The 25,857-nt window shown below is 43.4% G+C and overlaps 1 protein-coding gene across 1 annotated transcript in view; it reads right to left on the bottom strand.

Moving 5' to 3' along the window:
* Positions 1 to 23,160, bottom strand: part of TRIM42 (tripartite motif containing 42) — a 138,962-nt gene extending 115,802 nt beyond the window's left edge. The window contains exon 1 of the mRNA XM_029617225.1: positions 22,767 to 23,160. Coding sequence (XP_029473085.1) covers positions 22,767 to 23,077 — 311 coding nt within the window. The 5' untranslated portion in view covers positions 23,078 to 23,160. The remainder of the gene's footprint in view (positions 1 to 22,766) is intronic.
* Between the last annotated feature and the right edge of the window lie 2,697 nt (positions 23,161 to 25,857).

The following is a 25,857-nucleotide window of genomic DNA, read 5'->3' as shown; positions in this document are numbered from 1 at the left end:
GTTTGGGGTAGAACCGCCGTAAGAAGCCAGCTACTCCCCTCTTTGTGAGTGCAAATCCTTTTTTCCACGTTTCCTCTTGCTGTTGAAGCTTAGAGCGATGTTGGAGTCACAGTAAGCATGTATATGTTTATTGAATAAGGGTATTGTCTCCAGGCAGTAGCCATCATTCTGGCGAGTCACCCACTCTTCATTGGCGACCTCTTGACTTTATGGATCCACAGTGTTTATCCCACGCCTCTTTGAAGTCCTTCACAGTTCTGGTCTTCACCACATCCTCCGGAAGGGCATTCCAGGCATCCACCACCCTCTCCGTGAAGAAATACTTCCTGGTCCTTTGGCGAAAAAGGCTACAAAACAAGTACATTGTATTTTGGTGCGATAATCTGGCAGTAGTACATGTATTAAATGTGCAAACGGCCAAGTGCCCCATGGTGGTCACTTTACTCAGGGAAATCGTCTTAGAATCACTGTATAATAACATCACACTGCGTGCTAAGCACTTACCCGGAATAGCTAATGGCGCAGCTGATTCCCTTTCCCGTGCTAAATGGACTTTGCTTCGCAAGCAGGTACCGGCAGCAGACGACGTGGGAACCCAAATGCCTACACGATTATGGAACATTGGACGACTAAAACGCAAGATTTAATACGCAGATCTGTGGCCTCATCCACTTGGAATTCATACTGCTGAGGATACGAGACCGTCGCCAAGTTCCTGATGCAGAACGGTTGGCATTCGGGCCCCATAAGTGATGACCTCCTGGTCAAATTCATTGTTTCCTCAAAGGAAGATGGAGTAACACGGAACACGGTTAGCAAGCACATGGCTGGTTTTTCATTCTTTACCAAAGCCCGCGGTTGGGGCGACCCCACCAAATCTTTTATTATCAAGAAAATGATGTCTGGATGGGCAAGGCAAGTGGGTCATGCCAAGGATAGCAGACACCCCATCACACACGACATGCTCTGTTCATTATGGACACAGTTATCTTCCATCTGCTCATCTCGGTTTGAAACGCTACTATTTCGCCTAGCATTTTCACTGGCATTCTTTGGTGCATTCCGAGTTAGTGAATTAGTAGCCAATAACAAGGAGGACAAAGGCAGGACCAGACTGCTAGCGAAGAACATGGTATGGACCCCAGAAAAAATAATGATTACGATACAAAAATCAAAAACCGACCAAGAAGGAAGGGGTACCACGCTTTCACTATCGAAAGTCCCGGACTGTGATACTTGCCCAATTGACAATATGAAACAGTATATGGTAGTTCGGCCGAGGGGAAGGGAGCATCTGTTGATTCACGCCGATGCATCACCACTCACCAGATTCCAATTTTCTGCACTATTAAAAGCATCTATCACAAAAATGAAACTGGACCCTAAAAAGTTCACATCACATTCGTTTAGGATTGGTGCAGCCACAAGTGCTGCTCAAGCGGGTCTACAAACAGATGCCATCAAAAAAATTGGGCGTTGGAGATCCAGCACTGTCAACACTTACGTTCGACTGGACAGGGTGGGCGTTGAGAACAAGCATTCATAATCGATCGTGGGCGGCAAAGAGAGCTCGGGACCGGCCTTACGGCCTTCACTTGGGCATGGCGACAAAAGGCTGGCGCATTGATTGGATGGGAAAACCAGGCATGCTCGAGGGCACCACCCGATGTTGTTATAATGCACCTGGGAGGCAACGATTTGAAAAACATCACATGCAAGCATTTGATCAGAATGGTAAAAGCTGACATTGCCGCAATTTTTCAGTTATACCCAGGTGCGGTCATATGTTGGTCTGATATTATTCCCAGACCAAAATGGGGAGAGTCAAGACTAGAGATGTGAATCATGTGATCGATCGTCTTAATGATCAATTTCGGCTGGGAGGGGGAGGGAATCGGATCGTTGCCGTTTGGGTTTTTTAAAAATCGTGAAAATCGAAAACCGGCACACTAAAACATCCTTAAAACCCACCCCGACCCTTTAAAATAAATCCCCCACCCTCCCGAACCCCCCCAAAATGCCTTAAATTACCTGGGGTCCAGAGGAAGGGTCCCGGTGTGATCTTTTACTCTCGGACCTCCGGTACTTGTAGAAATGGCGCTGGCGCTACCTTTGCCTTGTCATATGACAGGTCAAAGGTAGCGCCGGCGCCATTTTGTTTTTTGTCCCCCGAGGTCAGGAGCGTAGGAAATCGCTCCCGGACCCCTGCTGGACCCCCAGGGACTTTTGGCCAGCTTGGGGGGCCTCCTGACCCCCACAAGACTTGCCAAAAGTCCAGCGGGGGTCCGGAATGACCTCCTGCAGTCAAATTGTGTTGTCTACGGCCGGCGCCATTTTCCGTACGGAAAAACGATTCGCGGCAGGAGATCGCTCCCGGACCCCCGCTGGACCCCCAAATGGTGCCGGCCGTAGACAACACGATTCGACTGCAGGAGGTCGTTCCGGACCCCCGCTGGACTTTTGGCAAGTCTTGTTGGGGTCAGGAGGCCCCCCCAAGCTGGCCAAAAGTCCCTGGGGGTCCAGCGGGGGTCTGGGAGCGATCTCCTGCCGTGAATCGTTTTTCCGTACGGAAAAACCAAAGGTAGCGCCGGCGCCATTTCTACAAGCACCGGAGGTCCGAGAGTGGAAGATCACAGCGGGACCCTTCCTCTGGACCCCAGGTAATTTAAGGCATTTTGGGGGGGTTCGGGAGGGTGGGGGATTTATTTTAAAGGGTCGGGGTGGGTTTTAGGGATTTTTTAGTGTACCGGTTTTTTCGCCCTCCCCCTTCCCCCGATTTACGATTTTTTGACGATAAATCGGGGGAATTGTTATTGTATCGCGGCTCTAACGATTTTTGATGATTTAAAATATATCGGACGATATTTTAAATCGTCAAAAAACGATTCACATCCCTAGTCAAAACTATGGGGCCGTGGGAGAAAGAAAGTCAATAGACAGATTGGGTCATGGGTACAAAAAATTGGGGGACATCAGATAAGGCACCAAAGGGCAGATGACCTGTCCCCCAGGCTTTTCCGCCCAGACGGGATACACTTATCCGACATTGGATATGATATCTTCAATATCACACTGCAAGATGTTATTGAGGCACAACATAGGTAAAATGGCCACAGCTCATATGGAGTGGGGGACACGAGGCAAGGGTCTCCCCTACCTCGTGTTTTGGCCGGTACCCGGGCCGGTTAGGCAGGATTACAAGCGGTGCTGGTGTCATCGCATGACAGTGTGGTAGCCGATGGCGCCGGGAGGCGTAAAAGGCGATGGCCCCCTTGCTTGGGAACAAGGCGGGGGACCTAAAGAGTTGGGCTGCCTTGCTCGGATCAGACGGCGGGCAGCGGAATATGAAAGCCGCCGGCTCAGGTATCCTACCAAGTTAACATGTTATGTTTTAAAATAAAGCTGCGGCCATTTTACTTCCAAAAACAGTCTCAGTGTGATCAATAGCATAGAGTATAAGGCGCAGGTAGCATTACGTACTGAATGGCTGATTTAGACTGCACGACCGACACGAGTGAGTGGCTGCTGCTAACATTAATAGGTGGGTCCGGCGCCGCATATCTCAATTGAGATGAATGTCGGTATATAAAAATAATAAATAAATAAATAAATAAATAACCGGAGCCCGCCCGTAACGGCAGCAAGCCCAGGAATATCAAATGGAGGACAGGCAAAATGGGGATGGGGGGGGGGGGTGCAGGAAGGGAGCACAGTGAAGATCGATTGCCACGACCCCGACCCCCCCCCCCCTTAGCGCCACCGCAGGCCCCACTCACCGCTGGCAGAGTAGAGAGAGAGCAGAGAGCCACTGGCTACGCCCGGGGGGATGTGACGTCATCGGGGAGCGTCGTTGGCCCCCTCCGATGACGCGCCTCGCCCTTTAAAGGGACGGCACCCGCGGCCAGAGACCCCTTTTCACGGATCGTGCAGGAGATCAAGACCCACCCTCCCTCCCTGAGTGTTTTACATTAAGAATAATTAAAACAAAAAAAAAAAAATTCTTGCGGATATGTATTTGCAATTTCCATCAGCAAGGTCGATGATACTAGGCAATTTAATAACATTTATTTCATTGTTGTACTTTTCGTCGCAGCTGAGCAAGGCCGGTACCAGGGCCGGTTAGGCAGGATTACAAGCGGTGCTGGTGTCATCGCATGACAGTGTGGTAGCCGATGGTGCCGGGAGGCGTAAAAGGTGATGGCCCCCTTGCTTGGGAACAAGGCGGGGGACCTACAGAGTTGGGCTGCCTTGCTCGGATCAGACGGCGGGCAGCGGAATATGAAAGCCGCCGGCTTGGGTATCCTACCAAGTTAACATGTTATGTTTTAAAATAAAGCTGCGGCCATTTTACTTCCAAAAACAGTCTCAGTGTGATCAATATTATAGAGTATAAGGCGCAGGTAGCATTACCTACTGAATGGCGGATTTAGACTGCACGACCGACACAAGAATGAGTGGCTGCTGCTAACGTTATAACCTTGCCTGTTTTTTACATCAATGTTTAGAACATATTACACCTCATTGGGGTTCTCTAAAGAATTGCTGAATTGAAAGAAGAAGTCTGCCTCAATTGGTTGACTGATGGCATTTTAACAATTTTCCTGGCCAAAAGCTTTTTCAAATAGCCAAATTTTAAGAGCCTTTTGAAAATATTTACCATCTGTTATAGTTCTTAAGTACTTGGCCATCATATTCCATATTATGGGACCAGCTATGGAAAAAGCACAGTCCCTTACTTCATGTATGTGTGCCCGTTGGACTGTGGGAACCTCCAATAGACCTTTATTAGCTGATCACAATGTTCGCTGAGGTGTGTAAACTTGTAGTGTGAATCCCAGCCATGGGGAATCTGTCATTTAATTTGTACATTGGGTTAGAATTTTATAATGGACTCTATAATGAATCGGAGCCAGGTACGTCTTGGCAAAACTGGGATGAAGTGATCATAGCAGGAATTACCTGTTAGTATTCTCGTGACCAAGTTCTGCAATAATTGAAGAGGTTTAAAGGTGTTATTTGGCAGGCCTAAAAGTAATGAGTTGTAGTATTCAATATGGGTGGGCATTTGTTTGCAACAAAATAGGAAATACTGATGATATTTCCTATTTTGTTGAACTTTATGGGTCTAAAAAAATGAAAGAAAAAAAGCCATGAAATTTCATGTTTAAACACATCCAGAAACCTTTCTCTTTCTTACATGATTGAATCCCAACTACACAAGCCTCCCAGATTCATCAAAATGTCAGTGGTAGTCTAGCGGGGGCCTGATGATTGCCCTTATTCAAAATGTCACTGGCTGCCCTTTTCCCCTTTCATGTGACAGGGGCTTAAGGTGCCATTGGGTAGCCCCTGTCACATGATAGGGGCAAAGGGCAGCCAGTGACATTTTGAATAAGGGCAATCATCAGGCCCCCGCTAGACTACCACTGACATTCTGATGAATCTGGGAGGCTTGTGTAGTTGGGATTCAATCATGTAAGAAAGAGAAAGGCAGTAGCTGGGCCTGGGAGTAGGAAGTCATTCCCAGGCTCCCAATAGACCACAGGGGACATTTTGGTAAGTCCAAGGGGCTTGGGAGGGTGGGTTAGAGTGAGCTCATGTGATCACGGTTGAAACTTTTAATTAAGGGGAAGGGTTGGGGGAAGGTTAAAGGCTTTTCTTTTAAATGAAACAAACAAAAAAACAAAAAAGATCGTGCCAATGACCCACCCCTGAAAAGTTAGTAAAAATAAAACAAAAATTTTGGCATCCCACTCCTAGTAATCAATACCTGACATTAGTAATGATTGAAGAACTGTGCAAATGCTATTTAGGTCTATAAGAGGTTTTACTTTTCTAAGCATTCAAAGTGTGAAGTGCCCTGATTTTATATGGTTCTTGATGTATTTTCACTGATAAATAGGAGTCAAGATATATACCTAAGTCCTGTATTCTTGTTATTTTGATGTTTTGATTTCCAAGTGAAAAATTAGGTATATTGTGTATTTTGGACTGTCTAGTAAAATTTTTTCTGTTTTTGCAATGTTAAGATTAAAGGTTAGCCATTTCTGAATAACTGTAATACAGATTTCCAATTGCTTCAAAGTGTGATTAATGGAGTTACATACAGATTTGAAAAATTTGTCATCTACAAACATTCGATGATTTAATACTAAACTGCTGAAGATTTTACACAATGGTGAAAGATAATTATTGAAAGGTGTGGCAGAAAGAGAGAATCCCTGAGGAATGCCTTTCTTGATATTGTACCAGATTTGCCAAAACAGATCTGTTGTGTTCTGTTAATTAGAAATGAATGAAACCATGTTAGTATTGTTCCTGAACAATACTAACAATGGTTTCATTCAATTGACCATAAGATACTACTAAGCAAAACAGCTGAACAAATTCAGCTGTTTTGCTTAGTAGTATCTTATGGTCAATTGTGTCAAATGTGGCAAATATTCGTGGAAGACAAGTATATAATTTTGCCCTCCATTAAAGCTGTGCCAGATTGTATCTGATAGGGTCAAGAGTAGGATCTCTGTACTATAATTCTTACAGAACACAAACTGGTAGGGTCAAAAAGTAAATTTTTTTCTAAGAACTTCAATAATTGTTTATTTACAACTTTCTTAATTATTTTTTGCAATGAAAGGTAGATTAGATATTGGATAGTAACATGGATTTGTTGGATCAGTAGGTTGATATTTTAGGATAGGACATATAAAGGTTCTTTTGATAGTGTCTGGAAGAAAGCCTTCATTCACAGATAGAGTGACTATTTTTGTTATGTATGGGGCAAGTTCTTCTCTGATTATTTTCCTACTCTTTATTGAGATATAATTTATATTTGTTGCATCTGTTGGTCTCAGATGGCTTTAACCTCTGTGCTTCACCTTTCTTTCTGCTCTCCCCGCTAGCCTTGGGAAGATGGCTACCACTGTGTCTGCATGCCGCTCTCTCCGGCGTCCCCGGAACGGCAATGGCAAGGCTACCCACCATGTTTCTCCTGAGGGCCTCCTAGGGTGCGCATGCACACGCCACCTAAATCTTTATCCATGTCATGGTGGGAACCTCGGGGGCGTCCCCCTCGAGTGACGTCACGCCATCCGGGTATTTAGCCTGCCTTCATTTGCTAACAATTCGAGTTAGCAAGGATTGGATATGCCTCCGGTCTAAGCTACTCTGCCACTTCCGTGCTGCCACTGGAAGCTCTCTCTGCCCTTCGGAGTATTTCATCTAACCTGGGTACCCGCTCCTCGGGGACCCTTTGCTTTCTTTCAGGTGCCTATCTGGAATACCAGGTACTCGCTCCTTGAGGGCCTGCTCTCCCTGCCTTGGTGCCTGTAATCCAACTACTTCTGCCTGCTGGGATCTACATCTATACAGCTACCAACTTAGTGAGTAATCTAACCTTTATCAGTCTGTCTCATCTACAGCTTAGCACTGGAAACCTGCAACCGGAACTCCCTATACTACCGTGTGCTGCTAACATCTACCATTGTGAGATGGGTCTCCTCTGCCGAGGGTCCCTGACTGCTACTACTGGATCACCTCACTACTGCCACCTCTGGTGGTATCATCCAGCTGTATAATAAAAGACAAATCTCTGTGTTTGCGTGTCTCAAGTCTAGCCTAGTACTGAGGTTCCTCACTGGACTCCTCCCCATGGGAGTGGCCATCACCACAGTACCCAATAATCCACTCCAGCACCTCAAAGCCATAACATTTTGCTAACTCCATGGATTTGGCTCAGCTCACCGCATTGCAGGCCATTCCAGGACTGGCCCAGTGAATCTCCGAACAACAAAACTCGCTGGATAACTTGTCTACTGCTTTTAACCAGTTATGCACCCAGATGAATACACCGACCACCGCAGGTAAAGAAGTTACACCACCAGAAGTGATGGTCAAACTACTGTATCTCTATCTGCTCCAACATGCTTCTCAGTTGAAGTTTGGAAATTCAGAGGATTTATCAATCAATGTTGCATGCACTTTTCTCTGCAACCTAATTATTTTCCTACAACTTATGCCAAGACCACTTATATCCTGTCTTATCTGGACAGAAGAGCGTTGGCTTGGGCCTCTCCGCTGTGGGAGTGCAATGATCCTATCCTGAATGATCTTGCCAGGTTCCTTGAACTGTTCAGATCAGTATTCGATTACCCTGCCCGATACACAACAGCAGGATCTACGTTGGTTCATTTAAAACAAGGTAATAAACCCTTTCCAGCCTTCGCCATAGAATTCAAGACGTTGGCGTCAGAATTACATTGGGACCCTAGATGCCTGAAGATCCTCTTCTTTGAAGGCCTGAACTCCTGGCTAAAAGATGAGCTGATGGCTCGAGAGATGCCTGAAACCTTAGCTGAACTAATGAAGTTGGCAGCAAGGATTGATCACCAACTTCTTGACAAGGTTCAAAAGGCCAAGAGTCCCAGAAGACCACTTCAGGGAGAGACTCAAGTCAAGTCTATACCCAGGCCTATACCCTCAAGTCCTGTGGCTGGCGAAGAAAAACCAATGCAATTAGTCCGCAATCATTTAACTTCTAAAGAGAGAAGAATGCGAAAGAGATTGGGACTATGCATGTATTGTGGACAAGCCGGTCATGTTGTACAAACATGCCCCATATGTCCAGGAAACTGGCAGACCTAAGTCCTGTGGGAGGACTCTTCTTAAGTCTAACTGCACCCTCTCCTCCTCTCTCTCTCTTCCTTTTTCCTTAATCTGCAGACCTCTAGAATATCAGACCCTTGCCTTAGTGGATTCTGGGGCAGGGAGACATTTCATTTTGAAACATCTAGTGGAACATTTGTGGATCCCCAACACTACCATGACGTCTCTGCTACTTTTGTCGTCTATCCATGGGGAGCCCTTACCGGGTGAAGTAACCCTGCTCACAGAACCAGTGAGCTTACGTACCAGTGCTCTTCATAAAGAGACTATTTCCTTCTTTGTACTAGAGAAGGCCATGTACCTTTTAGTACTGGGGCTACCGTGGCTGCAGAAACATATGCCACAATTCAACTGGGCCACTTTGGAGCTTTCACATTGGGGTCCAGATTGTCATGGCAAGTGCCTGATGGAAGTTTCTCCAATACCCTGTATGCCAACTACCCCTTTGCTGCCTGGGTTGCCGCCTCAATATGCATCTTTTCAAGATGTATTATCCAAAGAAGCTGTTGATGTATTGCCTCCACACAGATCATACGACTGCGCCATCAATTTGAAGCCTAACACAGAACCACCCAAAGGAAGGGTTTACCCTCTCTCCGTGGTAGAAAATAAAGCCTTCAGAAAGGCTTCATAAGACCCTCCAAGTCTCCTGCCAGTGCAGGCTTCTTCTTCGTGGGGAAGAAGGATGGAACATTACGTCCATGTATTGACTACAGAGGTCTAAACAAGTTCACTGTAAAGGATCACTATCCCTTACCACTCATCTCGGAGCTATTCAATAGACTACAGGGAGCCAAGATATTCTCCAAGCTTGATCTCAAAGGAGCCTATAATCTAGTTTGCATTCGCTCTGGCGATGAATGGAAGACGACTTTTAATACCAGGGATAGGCACTTTGAATACCTGGTGATGCCCTTCAGCCTGTGCAATGCCCTGGCTGTCTTCTAAAACATGATAAATGATATTCTGCATGATCTACTCTACCAATGTGTCGTTGTGTACTTAGATGACATCTTGATATTTTCCCAAGACCTGAATACCTATCTGGAAGTTGTCAAAAGAGTGCTGCAGAGACTTTGCGAGAATCGCTTATATGCCAAGCTATCTAAATGCAAATTCCTTCTTAGGGTACATTGTTTTGAACAAAGGTTTCCAGATGGACCCTCAGAAGCTTGAGAGTATTCAAAAATGGACACAACCCACTGGTCTGAAAGCTCTTAGACAATTTCTGGGATTCACCAACTACTACAGAACCTTCATCAAGAATTACTCTTCACTGATTGTTCCATTAACTGCGATGATGAAGAAAGGTGTCAACGTCACCAATTGGTCTACGGAGGCTATGACAGCATTTCAGAAACTAAAAGATGCCTTCTCAAGTAAGCCATGCCTCTGCCATCCGGACCCTGCATGACCCTTCATTGTGGAAGTTGATTTCTCGGATGTAGGCGTAGGAGCCATGCTAAGCCAGACCAGTGACTCTAAAGTCTTGCATCCATGTTCTTTCTTCTCCCAATGTTTCTTACCAGTGGAGAAGAACTACGGCATTGGGGATAAAGAACTACTGGCAATAAAGATGGCATTTGAAGAGTGGCGCCCCTGGCTTGAAGGTGCACAACATCAGACTACTGTTTACACTGATCACAAGAATCTGGAGTACCTCCGTCATGCTCAGTGCCTTAACCAAAGACAGGCGAGATGGTCCCTGTTCGTCAACAGATTTGACTTTGTGCTGAAATACCGCCCTGGAGATAAGAACATCAGAGCAGATGCTCTATCTCACTTTTTTCTCTCTGAAGACATTCCTGATAAACCCCAGCATATCATTGACCCAAAGAGAGTTATTCTATCAGCTACACATCTGGTACCTCCGGGCAAGACCATTGTACCCTGCAATCTAAGAAAGAAAATGTTAGCATGGGCTCACGATCCAGCTGTATAATAAAAGACAAATCTCTGTGTTTGTGTGTGTCAAGTCTAGCCTAGTAGTGTGGTTCCTCATGGGGCTCCTCCCCATGGGAGTGGCCATCACCGCAGTACCCAAGAATCCACTCCAACACCTCAAAACCATAACATATTACAATGTGATGGATTCATTTTTTGTATGATGTGTTGGATTTCAATACATGATGCTGTTGAGAAATTATCCCAATTAAATACAACTATATTAACTGGAGTACATAATGATGGCAGTAATGGAGGCAAAGTATTACACAAATTTGTGATCTTTTTCTCAAAGAGTTGAGCAAATTCATCACTCCAATTTAGATCAAGGGGTGGTCAATTATTATTTTGAACTTCAAATGAAAAGTTGGTGAGTTTTCAACAGTAGTAAATAAAAATTTTGCATTAAAGCTGGTTGTTCTTGTGGTGAGGTTAACACAGGCTATGGGGCGAGCCCTGAAGGCCCTCACCAAGAGCTGGTAGATTTTAGTTTATTTAGTTTAATGGATTTTTATATACCGACACATCAGACAAGCCTTCACATCGGTTCACACATGATAAAAAGATTAGAAATACAATGATCATAATTAGTAACAGCTAAAAACTATATAGGGTAAAAGAATAAATTAGCTGTTAAGAGAGATAAAATGATAGATTAATTAAATAACATAATCATAAAACATTGAGATAGAAATTAAACTAAAAATATACAGGGGATAGCTCATCCTGATGGTTTGCAGATGATCATACTTATGGTGTAATTGCTTATTTCTGGTCAGGCTGGTTAGCTGATTCATATTCTGCAAATGCGCATTTAAACAGACAAGTTTTTAAAGCAGCTTTAAATTGCTTTTTTTCAGTTGTTAGTCTCAGTGATGTAGGTAAAGCATTCCATAGTTTTGTTCCTGCAATGGATATAATACGATCCCTTACATGGGATAATCTAGCTGATTTGATAGTTGGTATTGATAAAAGACCTTTGTAGAGGTTCCCTATCAGGAGACTGGTCTAGAGCTTCACCTTTGCCAGCTCATTTCCCCACAGGTTGAGCTCTTGGATTCTGGGGGCCAGCAGAGAATGGCAAAGATGGAGGTATGGCCAGGCAAGGGTCAGAGGTAGGCAGCAAGCAAGAAAGGTCAAAGTCCAGGCAAGGAGTTAGTGGCAGAAGGCAATCAAGAATAGTTAGAGTCCAGGCAAAGGGTCAGTGGCAGGTGGCAAACAAGCATAATCAGTATCCAGGCAAAAGGTTAGATCCAGGAGATTGTCTGCAGAGAAAAGAAGGACAAAGCAAGGGGGTCTAATACAGCAGGATGAGCTGGGATGCAGGTGGAGCTGGATATGGTGGGGATGGGCAATAGGAGAGATGAGGCTAAGCTGGCTAAAGAAAGAAGGCAAGGCTGAGCAGGATGAGGCAGATGAGGCAGGAATGGCAAGGCTGGATGAGACGAGCAAGGAAACATCATGGACTACTGAGGTAGAAGACCTTTTGCTGAAGCAAGGTAGGGAAGTCCAAGAAGCCCTTAGGTAGGACAAGCTTGTTGACATCATCTCGGGGCACCACGGGTGTTTCTGTCCATGAGCCCTTTAAATGCAGACAAGCCAGGCAAGCATGCACCTAGGAAGAGCAGAATGTGGTGTGGAATGACAGCTTTCCAGGCTGCTCTTGGCAGCAGTTGATGGTGGGTGGCATCCAAGCCATGATAAGGCGTGCGGATGAGTGCTGCAGCTCATGAAATCTTCACATAAGCCGCCAAACGTAAACACCGGTTTCATACATTTTATTAGAGAAATATTGTTTCTTTTGCAAATGTGTTGCCTTGTGATACAGTTCTAGTTGGGTTTTATAGATGGTAGATTTGTTATTTCAAAAGATCATGCAGCAAAACACCTCCAATATTGGCACACAAAAAACAAAAACAGAGGTTCAAAATATTACAATTTTAATCAAAACAATTGAATAACCCTAACAATGAATGTGGTATCATAATATAAAGGAGCTGTAACTTATTGATCTGATGCCTCTTGCCTCACAATGGGCTACAGGAATTTTCAAATAAATGTAGTCAAAGTATTATCATTTACTAGTTCGCTGAAGTAATACATTTTGGGGCGGATTTTCAGAGCCCTGCTCGCGTAAATCCGCCCAAAACCGGGCGGATTTACGCGAGCAGGGCCCTGCGCGCCGGGAAGCCTATTTTACATAGGCCTCCCGGCGCGCGCAGAGCCCCGGGACTCGCGTAAGTCCCGGGGTTCTCGGAGGGGGGCGTGTCGGGGGGCGGGCCCGGTCGTCGCGGCGTTTCGGGGGCGTGTCGGCAGCGTTTTGGGGGCGGGTACGGGGGCGTGGCTACGGCCCGGGGGCGTGGCCGCGCCCTCCGTACCCGCCCCCAGGTCGCGGCCCGGCGCACAGGAGTCCCGCTCGCGCGCGGGGATTTACGCCTTCCTCCGGGAGGCGTAAATCCCCCGACAAAGGTAGGATGGGGGTTTAGACAGGGCCGGGCGGGTGGGTTAGGTAGGGGAAGGGAGGGGAAGGTGAGGGGAGGGCAAAGGAAAGTTCCCTTCTAGGCCGCTCCGATTTCGGAGCGGCCTAGGAGGGAACGGGGGTAGGCTGCGCGGCTCGGCGCGCGCAGGCTATACGAAATCGATAGCCTTGCGCGCGCCGATCCAGGATTTTAGCCGATACGCGCGACTACGCGCGTATCTACTAAAATCCAGCGTACTTTTGTTTGCGCCTGGAGCGCAAACAAAAGTAGGCTATTCGCGCTCGTCTGAAAATCTACCCCTTTGTAAATACCTTTTAAAAAGTCCCCATTTGGCAAACAAGTGTACCTATCTTTAACATTAGTCATAAACTATTTTCCATTCAACCATTCTTAAACAACCAACTGGTTCTTCAATAAACATCTTGGCATGCCTGACATAGGCCCATGTTTTGTCAGGATCACTCATCTTCCTCAGGGGTCAAATCTACTCTAAAACAAACAAAAAAGCATACCATTAAGGGAAAACATTCTCACAGATGTTTTCACAAACCAACCATATATTAAAAAACAAATAGATATTTCAGATTTCAGATTTTTTTTTTTCATATGTATTCACCTCCTGCCTTCATACTAACTCCTTCCCACATTTAAAATATGGCGGCTACTAAAACATGGATACTAACAAACTCTATTCCTAGATGACTCATCTAATCAGCAACCATTCACACTGACATCACAATCTTAAAGGAATTCATACCACATTGTGAAAATAACCACAATCAATGTCTAACAGGAATGTCAATCAATTTATTTAATCCCTGTGGTTAAACAGTTTTTAATTTGTATATCCATTGCTATGCTCCATGTTTCAACATCAAGTCATAATCACCACCTCGAGCAGGAATTATGGGCTTATCCAAAACAGAGAAGATGAAGTGCTCAATACTATGCTGTTTCACCATACAATGCTCAACCAACGTTGCATGTAACTTACAACACAAAATTGCACTTCTATGCTCAATCATACGGGTTTACATAATTTGTTGGGTCTTACCAATGTATTGTAAATTGCAAAATGTATAGATGTTGTTAAAGGGTAATCTAGAGCAAAGAGAATAAAACTGTTCACATTCAATTTGATCAAACATTTACATAGATATCTTAAAAGAAAAGAGGCTCTAATGCCTGAATTTCTTGTCTCATATTAAGAAAAGTCTCCCTTCTTTCCTGAGTGGCCTTAGCCAGATCAGGATAGATTCTAACTAACACACCACGAAAAGTAACATTTATGTTTTGAAAGTAACTCTACATCACTGAGCTTAAATCACAAGCCCATAAAAAAATAACAATTATAGTTGTTCTCTCAGTGATCTCAATATTATACATCTCCAGAAAAGCAAATAAATTCCCCATATCCGCACACAGGTTTGAGGCAGACCTGATTGACCAGTACAGGATTTATAAGGGAAGAAATAAACTTTATTAAATGCTGGAATCTGGTCTAAAGAGAGCTTTAGAACTTCCATCAAGTATTTCTTCAAAGCGACGTGGGGTAATTACCTCTTAACTTTGGAAAACTTAGTTAGTCTTAGATTTAAAAGTCTAAGGCTATTTTCTCCATTCTCCATTCTCCTACTAAGGAAATCTCACTCTCGTATGATTGCAGTGTTTAGTGCCTAGATTTCTTGTACTTCCTTCCCCAAAGATTGAAGCATCCTGGAATGTTCCGAAAGAATATGCTGGTGATCTTGATCTATACAGTCTGACCTCTGGAAAATGGTCTCAACCCTGTGTGAATGCTCCATCACAGAATTGGATAGATTGGCCATCAGGTGCCAGAGGGCATTGAGAGTCATATCAGTCAGTTTATATGGTATTAAAAAGGCCAGAACGAAGGAAGACTCAGCCTGTATTAGAACCTGGGTCAAAGTTCATTGTTCCACAGAGACTACATTCTGAGCAGAGTTGTCTTCACTGCTAGTCACCTTGATAACAGATTCCCACAAGGAGGCAGACACCATCTCTGGAGCAAGAATGGTGCCGGCTGCTCCCTCCGTAAGGGTGCCTCTGATGTGGTGATCAACATGCGTCCCAGAAACTATGGCATCTTCATGCAGAATGGGCAGCAATTGTGTAAAGTTATCTGGTGGGTTGAGTGACACTTTTCCAGGAGAAAACAAAGCTCTTCTCTCTGCTTCATCAATGGTGCTCAAAGCCCATGTGGCATGGTCGACATGAAGTCAGAAATAGTTTGCTGGCTTGGAGGAAGTGAGGTCATGGAGGGATACACTCTCATCCTTCCTTTCCTTTTCGAAGGTATTCTCATGAAGAAAAGCAATGAGCAAATTCAAAGAGCCAGTGGGGATCGCATCTGCATTACCCCGCCATCTTGCCTCTTTCCCTCATCAAAGGGTAATTTTTCACCTGCAAAACTTTGTGAACAAATGTAATAATGGACACAAACAAAATGACTTTTTCTATCTAGCTCCTGCTTAATAGATGATTCTCTGTCTTTTAATTATGACTCTACAACCACATCTCTAATATTGCAACCTCTACTAAACAAAAACATCGGCAATTCACTGAAAATTGAATTTAGTTGTAATATTTGCCAGTGTTTCCTTATAATGTGTTGGATGTAAAAAAATCTGAGGCGAAAAGGGCAAGTCACACACAAATCCAGATTTCACTGGTTGTGATTTAGGTTGTAATAACATTTCACGATTTGGTCACCTAGCTCTTTTGTAAGCCTTCTGTACTACTGACTATGAATAACTTCTCACTGCAAATGTATCGCTCATGTCTGTTGTGTGTTTTTTAAATTCTGTAGTGGAAGAACACAGCCTCTATAACCATAAAAATTGACCATTAGATAAGTTATCTCATAGACTTCTAGGATGGCAACTGTGATATGCCAAAACTATTTCTATCTGTCGATTTTTCATGGATAGAGAACTCAAACCTGCCTTGATTAATTTCAATATAAATATTCAAAATACAGCAAACCTGTAGTGCTGATGGTAGTAGGAAACTGTTAACTCAAATCACATTGTTTTAACTACATCATTAATATAGCAAACCATTTCTTCCCACCAGTCTGCAAAAGAAAGATATCATCAATGAACCGTCTCCACATCCTAATACAAGACCGGATGGGACATAGTGGTATATTCTGATATCATGTTAGTTGTTAGGGTTATTCAATGTTTTGATAATATTGTAACATTTCACAGATTTGTTATTCCTCTATTGCCATTCAAGTCAGCATAGATTTTGTTTTTCTTGTTTTAATTTCATTGTATATCCTAGTGATCTATTATATCTCTGTGAAGTGCCTCAGGGATCTGTACTTGGACCGGTTCTTTTCAATATATTTATAAATGATCTGAAAAGGAATACGAGTGAGGTAATCAAATTTGCAGCTGATACAAAATTATTCAGTTAAATCACAAGTGGATTGTGATAAATTACAGGAGGACCTTGCAAGACTGGAAGATTGGCCATCAAAATGGCAGATGAAATTTTATGAACAAGTGCAAGGTGATGCATATAGGGAAAAATAATCCATGCTGCAGTTACACAATGTTAGGTTCCATATTAGGAGCTTCCACCTAAGAAGAAGATCTAGTCATCATAGCAGATAATACATTGAAATCGTCAGCTCAGTGTGCTGCAGCAATCAAAAAAGCAAACAGAATGTTAGGAATTATTAGGAAGGGACTGGTGAATAAAACAGAAAATGTCATAATGCCTCTGTATTGCTTGATGGTGAGACCGAACCTTGAGCACTGTGTACAATTCTGGTCACCGCATCTCAAAAAAGATATAGTCACGATGGAGAAAGGCGACCAAAATGATAAAGGGGATGGATAAGTTCATGGAGGAGAAGTCCATTAACAGCTATTAATAAAGTTGTCTTAGAGAATAGACACTTCTATTACTGGCATCAGTAATAGCAGTGGATACTTAGTGTTGGGTACTTGCCAGGTACTTGTAGCCTGGATTAGCACTATTGGACACAGGATGCTATGGATGTGCAGACAAAACGTTTATGTTCATAAGTCAAAGGTGAGGGTCAATTTCGGCCAATATGGACATATATAGAATTCCATAAGTTGAGGCTATGTCCATACGTGCACCGGTTCCCTAAATAAAAATTTAAACCCCTCACCCTCCTTAATCCCCCCCCCAAGACTTACCAAAACTCCCTGGTGGTCCAGCGGGGAGTCAGGAAGCCATTCCTGTATTCCTTTGCGAGGAGCACGTGACGTCCGCGTCACGTCAGAGTGACGCAGACATCACGTGGTCCACCGCGGTTCCGCTCCCGGACCCCTCGTTGGACCCAACCGGAACTTTTGGCCAGCTTGGGGGGGCCTCCTGACCCCCCAAGCTGGCCAAAAGTCCCGGATGGGTCCAAAGAGGGGTCCGGGAGCGGAACCGCGGTGGACCACCAGGGAGTTTTGGTAAGTCTTGGGGGGGTCAGGAGGGTGGGGGATTTAAGTGTTTATTTAGGATCAACGATCGCGATTTCCAACTTATTCAACATTGAATAAGTTGGAAATCGCGATCGTTGCGCCTCATCACTTTTTTAAGTTAAAAAAAAAAAAGTTGCATTTTACATATGCGTTCAAAACGAATGCACACCCCTACAGGATGCTGGGCTTCATGGACCTTTGGTCTGACCCAGGACAGTATGGCAATTTCTTATCTTCTTAATAGTCTGAGACCAGAATATAGATTTTAGTGGAGCTTCTCTTAGTATGATGTCATTCCAGTCTGTAATTGCACTTGAAACATTTTCATATCTCGTGTGCTCTAGGTCTTTGACCAATTATACTTTTAAAGTGCCAGGATCAATTCAACTACATTTAAACAATGGTTTTATGCTATCACAGCTATTTGGTTGGTTGTGAAAGTAGCATTGAAGAATATTAGTTTATGATTGGATCAAGGGACAGAATCTATTTTGTTTTCTGAATCTTTAATATGAATGAATTGTGGGTTAGCAAAAACTAGGTCTAGTATATGTCCTGATCTGTGTGTTGGTCTATGGATAAATTGTTTCAATCCCATTGCATTCATAATTCCTTTGAAAATTTCACTTGGATTTGACAACAGGTACTGATGTAAGTAAAGACTGAAGTCACCAAGGGTTTATGTAGAATATTGGTTAATGGAAGTAGAAGCTAATAATTCTATTAATGGTGAAGTATTATGTGATAGTATGCCTGGAGGGTGATATGCAACACAAAGATTTATTGTGAGAAGTTAATATCAACATTTTGAATGGAGAAGCTATGGATATTTTCAATGTGTTCCAGTTCTTTTATGAATATCACCATTAAACCTCTTCCTCTTTTATTCAATCTAGGTTGTCATAAAACTGTATTATGGTGGAGCGATCTGGTTTTTTAGAAGATGTATTGTGGCACATTTAAAACTAATCGGAGAAAGTTCTTTTTCACTCAAAGCACGATTAAACTCTGGAATTTGTTGCCAGAGGATGTGGTTAGTGCAGTTAGTTTACCTGTGTTTAAAAAAGGATTGGATAAGTTCTTGGAGGAGAAGTCCATTACCTACTATTAATTAAGTTGACTTAGAAAATAGCCACTGCTATTACTAGCAACAGTAACATGGAATAGACTTAGTTTTTGGGTACTTGCCAGGCTCTTATGGCTTGGATTTGCCATTATTGGAACCAGGATGCTGGGCTTGATGGACCGTTGGTCTGACCCAGTATGGCATGCTCTTATGTATATCAGTGAGACATGTTTCAGTGAGGAATAAAACAGAGGGTGTTTTGTTCATTAGTAAGTCATGGATAATTGGTATAATTTTGGTTATGGATTAGGCAATCAATATAGGATTGTGATCATCAGGCTAGATGATAATAAAGATGGAAAAGCTTATTTCACTGATATCAGGTTGGAAATAATTCTCCCTTTAGTCAGTGTTTGTCTGTGTGACAAAGAATCATAGGGTCCCATACCCCCATAAAAAGTGGATGAGTTTTCAGTTTCTATATCAATGGAGCTTACCACCAAAATTAAAGTAGAATAAGTAAATTTTCTGACCTTTTCTTTATTTGAAGAGATGTATGCTATCAGCTCCTCAAGATGCGCATGAAAGGGCAAGCTCCTTTTGTGTACTCCTATGCATGAGAAAGGCATGAACCAGACAGCAAGCAGCACAATCAGCATCTGCGCTCTCTTTCAGCATGGTGCCCTTGATTTTGTTGCAAGTGAGCAGGGTCTTAGTAGTTCCACTGAGCTGCAGGATAGAAGTTGGTCCAGCCGAGGCAGATAATAAGGGAGTTCTGTGTCAGCAGCTCGATGGATGGATAGAGGCAACAGGGTCAGCAGAAAGGCTAGATGGTGCAGGCTCCTGGATGCCTTTGGCATCTGCGCTTTTCCTTTCAGCCCAGTGCCCTTGATGCTGTTGAAGGTGGGCAGGTCTTAGGAGTCCAACTGGGCTGTGGGAGAGAAGTTGGTATGGCCAAGTCAGTTAATGAGGCAGTTCAGCATCTACAACTCACTGGATAGATAGAGGCAGTAGGGTCAGCAGAGGGGCTACATGGTACAGGCTCCTATAGAGCTTAATATTTAATCAAGATAAATATACAGTAGGGATGTGAATCGGGCTTCGGACGATTGAAAATATCATCGATATTTTCAAAATCGTCTGTAATCGGGGTCTCCCCCGAAACGATAGGAAAACCCCACGATATTGATCGGTGGGGTTCTCTTATCGTTTTGGGGGAGGGCGGGAAAAACGGCACAGAAAAATAATCCCTAAACCCACCCTGACCCTTTAAAACAAATCCCTTTGCTTCCCCCACCCTCCCGACCCCCTCAAAAAATATTTTACAGGTACCTGGTGGTCCAGTGGGGGTCCCAGGAGCGATCTCCCGCTCTCGGGCCATCGGCTGCCACTAATAAAAATGGCGCCGATGGCCTTTGCCCTTACCATGTGACAGGGTATCCGTGCCATTGGTCGGCCCCTGTCACATGGAGGGAGCACTGGATGGCTGGCGCCATCTTTAAAAATGGCACGGGCCATCCAGAGCGGGCCATCCAGAGCAAAAGATATTTATAATGAAAATGGTTCATGTCAATAAGGCAGTAAGTGGGATAATCAAGGGTTGCAATTTAAAAGCTACCTCCAAACAATAGGTAGCCCAGATTTGTTGCCTCCTTCTGCCCCTCCACTCTTCACCATCAATGTAGGGTGACAGCATAAGCCATCATGCCTATGTAACAGAAACATGCAGCCTTGCCACCCGCTTACATATAGTATATCAGTGGCCTACAAGATGAGCCCATATAATGCATGAACACATTCTTGGCACAGAATACATGGTAGGTATGCTGTGCCTTGATATGCACATTTCTTCCTGGCATATAGACAGGAAATACAAATTTTGGTGAAAGAAACTTGTAAGGTACTTACCCAGTAGCCATCCATTGCCATAACGCTCATCTTCAAACTGCTGGAGAAGTGTAGATTGTCAGAGGTTATAGAAATAATGGGTGAATCAAAGATGCCTGAGCACCATATTGAGGATGTGCAAGTGTGCATCGCACACCACATGCACATTGATGTAGTCCAAAAGCTTATAGTTGTGATAGGATTCTTCATTACGACAAGAAGTGATAAGGATTACATAGGTGCAATCCATGGCTATGCCATGACATGGAAATGCCTCTTCACGGCCTGTCATTCTTACATCTGTGTTGGGAAGCTGATGTACATGTGAACCCAGCTGCACAAAGCTCACAGTAACTGATGCAACATCTTGAAAAGGTGACTTGATATATTCCCCATAGGGGAACAGCTCCCCTATGAGGAAAGCTAAAGAGGATAGGGATGTTCAGTTTGGAGAAGAGATGGCTGAGGTAGGATATGATAGAGGTCTTTAAAATCATGAGAGTTCTAGAATGGGGAAATATGAATTGGTTATTTACTCTTTCAGATAATAGGACGACTAGGAGGGCACTCTATAAAGTTAGCAAGTAGCACATTTAAAACTAATTGGAGAAAATTCTTTTTCACTCAACACACAATTAAGCTCTGGAATTTGTTGCCAGAGGATGTGGTTAGTGCAGTAGTGGTTTTAAAAAAGGTTTGGATAAGTGCTATTAATCAAGTTGACTTAAAGAATAGCCACTGCTATTACTAGCATCAATAGCATGGGATCTACTTAGTGTTTGGGTACTTCCCAGGTACTTGTAAACTGGATTGACCACTGTTTGAAGCAGGACGCTGGGCTTTATGGACCCTTGGTCTGATCCAGTATGGCAATTTCTTATGCTCTTATGTTCCCCCTATGATGCTGACTGATATTTGGAATGAGCCAGAAGCCATGAACTAGAGTGATATTAGCAATTTCACAAGGACTGGTATGGCCTGGGACCTGGCTGTGACAGTTTTCAGCTCTGATTTGAGATCCTTATACAAAGGCATTATGGCCACAGACCTCATCCTCTGGAATACCTGGCAGTGTGGTGCAGGGATGAAATATTTTCTCCCAGTGGACTCTCTGCTGCCCCCTGCAATGCAGCACTATTATTTATATGTATTTATTTATTATTATTATTATTTATTATTTATTTATTATTTGAAATTATTTCCTGACTTTTTGAACATTTGTTGCTGCTTTGCCCCCTGCACTGGCTCTTGCATCTGTGGCAACAAAGGCTTAATCTCAGCCTCCCATCCCTCTTGCTGCTGCTGGTTTGCAGCCTGAAGCATTCAGTGTGCCAAAGTAATACTATACTGGTTAACCATTCTTCCCAGAAGAATCATGGGCAGAGAGATAAGGACTTTTTATAGGTCTGGAACCAGGTAGGCATGTCTGCAGCTTTAGAGAAAAATAATGTGTTAAATTAGCCACTTTCCTGAAATTTTAAAGTCCAAACTACAAATAGTTACAATTTCAGTTATTTTATTCAGTTTTATACAAAATGTGTTTAAACATGGCATGTTATTTATTTTGCACAAAAATAAAACATAGTCATATGATTTCTTCATTATCATAAAAATTTGTTGAAAATAACTACTATGCAAAATTGCAAACACCATGTTGTAATTGCAAATATCGCATGGAAACAAATATCATGTGAAAACTGCAATTCCACCCAGTATTCCATTACTGAAGCTTAATAAACATCCGATCCCCTTAGCTGAATTAGTTATCTACTTAACTTGAATATCAGAATCAGCTGATTAACTTGTTTGGTTAATTTAACTCTGCCCCAGAATGCCACCAACTTATCCAGCTAACTTTTATCCAGCTAAACAGTGGAATAAATTGGAGCTCTTCAGAATGGTGAGGTATTTAAAACCTATGGTTTGTCTGGCTAAGTCCCAAACTTTACAAACTACGTGAATATTGACCTCTGAGTGTTCTCATTTAATTTTTACAAAATTTAATTTGTATTTAAAAAACAATCTACATTGTCAATAAATTGAAATACTGGGACAATATCTCCATCAAAACGGATTTCTGAATGGCTCAGACAAGGCTTCAAGCAACAGCATGGGCATATATCACTAGACTAGATTTGGCATCCCACGAGTCATTCGTTATTTTCAATAGTCTGTGAAGTACTTTGGAATCTAAATTGGTACAAATAAACCTTAAAAGGATAAAAGGAAGAATTTTCTTAATATACTTACATTTTTCTTTGGAGTCTATTTTTCCTACAGCAAAGACAACATGGTTTCTTCACCTTGACACAATAACAAAGCGGGTCTACAAGTCTGAAGCAATAACAGCCTAGACACTCTGGACTTTCTATGCATTCACATTCACAGTTTCTACACCCTGGTTTGGGTGAATATTCACATTTATAGCATGTGCATTCAATTGGTGCTTCATGTGTGGGAAAACAGTTCAGACAGTCAAGGTCACGGAAACTTCTACAACAGGTTATTTCATCTCGGTACTCCCTTCTTTCTCCAGTACAGCAGGCACATTCACAAAACATGACTCTTTTTAGTAGTTGAAATAAATCCTTAATAGCAGTAGATTATTAAACTTGGTGTATCACTGCAGTATTTCCAGACTAGAGTTCTCTGATCATGCTCACCTGCAAATGTGAAAGTGTCACACAAGCATATCTATGGCAGCCATAGAGCTTTCATGATGTCATAATCCTATTCCTTAAAAGGATGTAATTGGAATTGTTTGTATGGAGTGATCTTCTGCAGTGAAGACATCACTGGGATGCTATAATTATTCAGGCAATTAACACATACTTGATCATTGCATCCAATTGAACAGTAGTAATCACTAAAAGTATTTACTAGTGAAGTGTAACACTTAATAAGCACTTTTCAGTATTGCCGCATTTCATATCCCATTGTGATTCAGAAAGGTATTTTAAAATTGAATACACTGTTTGAGAAGCTGAAAACTCAAAGGAAATGTGCTAATGGTTGAAATCACCCAGAAAATATCTTTATATGTAGTTAAAATGTATTAATCACTTAAGCATGAAGCACTATGGGGATCATTTTCTAAAGGGATCGGGGCGGAGTTGGGGTGGAGTCTGCAACAAAAGGGGAGGAGTCGTGGTGGCATTGGGGTGGACTCCGCGACAACTTCACTAATGGCAAAAAGGTAGGACCCCTTATCGCTGCCAATAGCGCGCCCAATAGCACCACCTTTCACAATGGCGCTATTGGGTGCGAAAGCCGGCAGCGACAGTGGTGCAATCGCTGCCAGCTTTTGCAGACCCACCCCCTGCTTCTCCGCCTCCCCCCCCCAACTCCCATTACCCCAGGATTCACAAATCCCTGCGGTGTTAGAAAATCCAGCCCTAAGTAATGTATAACTAAGGACATAAATCAAATTTCAAAAACCCTCAGAAACAAAACATCTCAGAAAACATAGCAAAAATTATTAAGGATGTTGCTTTTCCAAAAGCCTCAATTTAAAGTAATTGTGTTTAATCCAAAGCAGAATGGAGGAGTAGCCTAGTAGTTAGAGCAGCAGGCTGTGACCCAGGGAAATTAGCGTTCAAAAACCCCAGACATGTCTTGTGACCTTGGACAAGTTACTTCACCCTCTGTTGCCTCAGGTACAAATGTAAGAGGTCACTTATTTATTTATTTTATATACCGATATTCGTGGGACATCATACCAGTTCACATAGTTTAAGTACAATAGCAAAATTCATTAAAATATATCAAGAATATAAAACATAATCACATAATACATAATATAGACATCAATAAAATAGAACTATAAAATTAATCAAATTAAAAGGTAATGAAAAAGAAAGCATTAAATTAGACTAAGACAGAAATATGGCCGAGGGAATAACCAAGATTTCATGTGTGCTCATTAAATGCCTGCCGAGGCATGAAGCATTTACTGTGTAGTAAATGCCTTGCAATAATATTGACTCTGGGAGCTGTAATGCCTCTCGGGCTCCTTTCTGCATCTTGCCCCCTTTCCATCCCGAAATAATTGCATCTTACACATTAATCTTGATATGAATTGGCCGCAGCTTTTATTGACATAACAGTTTTTCGGTTCAGATACTTCGTGGTACAATTTGGGTTTTCTCATTTCGTTTTTCGAAAAACGAAACGAGGAAACCCGAAACCGGGCCAAAAAACGAATCAGGAAACGAAGCTAAAAAAAAAAAACCTACCCCAAGCATTTAAAAGCATTTTCGTACATATATACAACCCCCCCCATCCCGATCCCTCCCCAAGACTTACGAACATCCCTGGTGGTCCAGCGGGGTCCCGGGTGCCAATTGATCCTTTGTGCCCATGTGCGCTATTGCCAGGCTTGCTCAAAATGGTGCCGACTGCCGAATAGCCTCTGAACTACCATGTCACAGGGGCTACCGGCGCCATTGGTCAGCCCCTGTCACATGGCCATCGGCGCCATCTTGTGCTCCTGTCATGTGGCTGGAGCTGACCAATGGCGCCAATAGCCTCTGTGACATAGTATGGGCAAAGGCTATCGGCGCCATTTTGATTACTGGCAGCCGACAACGAAATCGCTCCCGGACCCCTGCTGGACCCCCAGGGATTATTGGCAAGCCTTGGGGGGGTCAAGAGCCCCCTCCTGACCCCCCCAAGGCTTGCCAATAATCCCTGGGGGTCCAGGAGCAATTTTGTTGTCGGCTGCCAGTAATCAAAATGGCGCCGATAGCCTTTGCCTATACTATGTCACAGAGGCTTTCGGCGCCATTGGTCAGCTCCAGTCACATGACAGGAGCACAAGATGGCGCCAATGGCCATGTGACAGGGGCTGACCAATGGCGCCGGTAGCCCCTGTGACATGGTAGTTCAGGCTATTCGGCACCATTTTGAGCAAGCCTGGCAATAGCGCACAACATGGGCACGAAGGATCAAATGGCACCCGGGACCCCGCTGGACCACCAGGGATGTTCGTAAGTCTTGGGGAGGGATCGAGATCAGGGGAGGGGGGGTGTTGTATTATAGTTAATTTAAATGTTTGGGGTGGTTTTTAATTTAAAAAAAAAAAAAGTGCCCCTCTCTCCATGCAAACCCGAAAAACGAAATTTCCCCGAAATTCGGGGAAAATTCTTTTCGGGTTTCGGGGACTCAGAAACCACAACGAATTAGGAAATTTTGTGTAATTTCCTAATTCGTGCGATAAATGAACCACATCTCTAATGTCTAATAGTTCTCTATTGGCCCAGGTACCCACCACCAGTGCCAGGTTGTGTTTACACTTGCCTGGTGCCCCCCCCAAACCAAACCTTAGCTGCGGCCCCTTTAC

Source organism: Rhinatrema bivittatum, chromosome 9, assembly GCF_901001135.1.
Source record: "Rhinatrema bivittatum chromosome 9, aRhiBiv1.1, whole genome shotgun sequence".
In the NCBI taxonomy this organism is placed as follows: Eukaryota; Metazoa; Chordata; class Amphibia; order Gymnophiona; family Rhinatrematidae; genus Rhinatrema; species Rhinatrema bivittatum.
Note: the sequence above shows the minus strand (reverse complement) of the source record. Positions and strands in the feature narration are given on the sequence as shown.